The sequence below is a fragment of the Eschscholzia californica genome, unplaced genomic scaffold (assembly GCF_041429995.1).
Source record: "Eschscholzia californica isolate CP2 unplaced genomic scaffold, dmEscCali1.0.p SCAF_5, whole genome shotgun sequence".
NCBI classification, from domain to species: Eukaryota; Viridiplantae; Streptophyta; class Magnoliopsida; order Ranunculales; family Papaveraceae; genus Eschscholzia; species Eschscholzia californica.
The window spans coordinates 47,713,719-47,716,453 of NW_028238472.1; the positions used below are offsets into that span (position 1 = coordinate 47,713,719).

Here is a 2,735-nt window from a genome sequence, read left to right on the forward strand (position 1 = left end):
TGTATACCATGCATGTATACATTTTTACATAAAATACATAACAATATACATTTTTACATATAGGTGTGGTGGTGGATCACAAATTTCATGGTGGTGATTAAAGTGACAAAATATGATGGTGAACCGATAAAAAGATATATAAAATAGATTAATAAATTCTTAGATATTAAATATTCTTTAATAGAAACTTGGGACCCGACCTTCGGTACCCGATAAACTCGAAAGATTTCGACGGACGTAGACGAATTTTGGATACTAAATTTTTTAAACCCGCTCAATTAAATCCAAAACTACAAATGGACAGAGAATTTCAAAGCACGACTGGTCCGACTCGATGAATGATATAACCTGTGGAGGTCCAACCCAGTGGGGTTCCCACCCCTAGGAGTGGGAATTGGTCCGGACGGGCGGGAAACGAACACTAACTCAGCCGGTCTGGTTGAAACGAGCACAAGTCTTAAGTGTCCACTCGGACATCGAGACAAAACGGCGGACATTTCAGATTTTTCTCCAACAAAGTGTACGTCCGTACCGTTTTAATAGTCGGGCAAATCGGGTATCGGTCGGACGGCACCGGTCACTAATGAACAAATAAAGAAATTTTTATTCGAAATTAAATTTGTTTAGTAGTTAAATACAACTTTCTAAACTCCCACTTTACAAGTCCAAAAAATAAATCAATACAAAATTAAAAGATAACCATTGAGATTTCTCATGGATTACGGTCGGTGTATTGTGAATTTTTGAGTTACTAATGCGATATTGAAATTTTGGAGGACAGAGAGACTAGAGAAGTAGAGAAGCGAAGACAATATTAAGAAAAGTGATTTATAGGGTTTTATATTTTTACTCTTGAAATCTTACGGTTGTAGCTAACTCTACAAATCTAAAGGCTTAATATCAATCATATAGGAGGGCGATCATAACGGGAAGGATAAAAGGACTGGTATGGACGGGTTCGGTCGGCGGACTATATAAGCGGGCGTACTCGGTCGGATCACCGAGTAAGGACATATGCCCGCGTCTGTCTGCTTAAGCTCTTTCGGTCGGCAAGTAACCGCTTCGAGCATCGGACGGTCACGGACCCTGCGGACTAGGACAGTCATGGGCGGGTTCTGAATTTTTGGGCCAAAATTCCACGTCTAATCGGGTATCCCTCAGATTAAACCCGCCTTCGGATTTCGGATACCCACGACGAATTTCGGGTTTTCGATTTTTTTTTTTTCCTCACCCGCAAGTCCCTTGTTACAAAAAGGGTAAAGGGGTAGAAATGTCTTGTGAGGAAAGAAAGATACGGGTATCGAGGGATGATGCAAATCGTATCCCATCTGAAATTGGCAGGGAGGGAGGAGGGACAGAAAGCATGTAATTAAGATGGACGTGGGTGGTCGTATTCAAAATGACACCAATATCTTCCTTCCCTCTCTCTTCTTCTATTTCTCTCAATCTCTCTCTATCATTTATCAACAGATTTTATATCATAATTACTTTCTCTCTCTCTCTCTCTCTCTATATCTCTTCCTATTTAAGTACTACTACTACAAACTTCACTTTTCAACTTCCACCTCCTCCCCTTCAACTCTGTTTTGCTCTACAATAAACAACCAAATAACAAAATAAAACAGAAGGAAGGAAAATGGTGATCTTTAATAACTTTCATGACTCTTTTTTCTTCCCTCATTCTATCTCTGGTTTATCTTCCACAACATCAAATCTATCTCTTCAAAACCCTAACCATGTTCTTGAAACAACACCAACCCATGGAAAATGTGATTCTGATTATCAATCATCACCATTAGTTCTTGACGGAATCGAAGCTATTGTTGGTCATCACATTTTATTCGGCAACAAAAACCCTAATCCAATCAACGATACCTGTAATGAAAGTTTAGCATGTCCGAATACTGCAGGTACGAGTCTGGGTGTGAAGAAAAACTACAGAGGAGTTAGAAAGAGACCATGGGGGAGGTGGTCGGCGGAGATACGTGACAGAGTGGGTAGGTGTCGACACTGGTTAGGTACGTATGATACGGCAGAGGAAGCGGCTAGAGCATATGATGCGGCAGCTAGAAGACTAAGAGGGTCTAAAGCTAGAACTAATTTCTCATCACCTCCTACTTATATACCAGTACCTATTTGTTCATCTTCTTCATCATCTTCGGTCGATTCATCTTCACATGAGAAGAAGAAAATGAATAGTAGTAAACCTAGAGTAGTTCATGTTAGAAGAAGATGTTCAGTTACTTCAGTTGCTCATCTTTTTAGTAGTAATGGTTGTCATGATAACATCTAGGAGCTAGGTGCATGGAAGTTGAAATAGTTGTTTTGTTTCTTTTTTGGGAGGCCTATAGGCAGTCTAGTATGTCTCTCAAGTGTTATACTTCTTTCTCTCTCTCTCTAGATGTATATCACTATATGGTATCTAAAATGAAATATAGTACTGGTAGTTTATAATAACCTTGGTGTTTGATCTGCATGTGTTCATGCATAAAGTGAAAAAGTAGTAATCTGAACTAATTACATTTTGATGAATGAAAGAAAGGAGTAATTTCATTTTTCTAGGGTTTAGGTTCTCGTAATTTCATCCCATAATTTCATCTGAAATTTTAATTTGAAACAGTACCCTAATAATAGAAGTTAGGGTTGTTCAAAATCGCCCACCTAAGACGGATTTTAGTGAAAGAAATGAGGAAGAAAAAAATCTAGAGAGATAGAGAGAGAGAGAGATATTAGGT

The 2,735-nt window shown here is 38.8% G+C and overlaps 1 protein-coding gene across 1 annotated transcript; it reads left to right on the forward strand.

The window, feature by feature from the left end:
- The first annotated feature begins 1,636 nt into the window (after nt 1–1,636).
- LOC147539936 (ethylene-responsive transcription factor ERF084-like) lies at nt 1,637–2,293 on the forward strand. The gene has a single exon (XM_086643184.1). The coding sequence runs from the start codon at nt 1,637–1,639 to the stop codon at nt 2,291–2,293; it is 657 nt and encodes a 218-aa protein (XP_086499310.1).
- Nucleotides 2,294–2,735: the final 442 nt, after the last annotated feature.

Bases quoted from the DNA above. Each gene is read 5' to 3' on its own strand.
- LOC147539936 (XM_086643184.1), top strand. From the start codon at position 1,637: ATGGTGATCTTTAATAACTTTCATGACTCTTTTTTCTTCCCTCATTCT.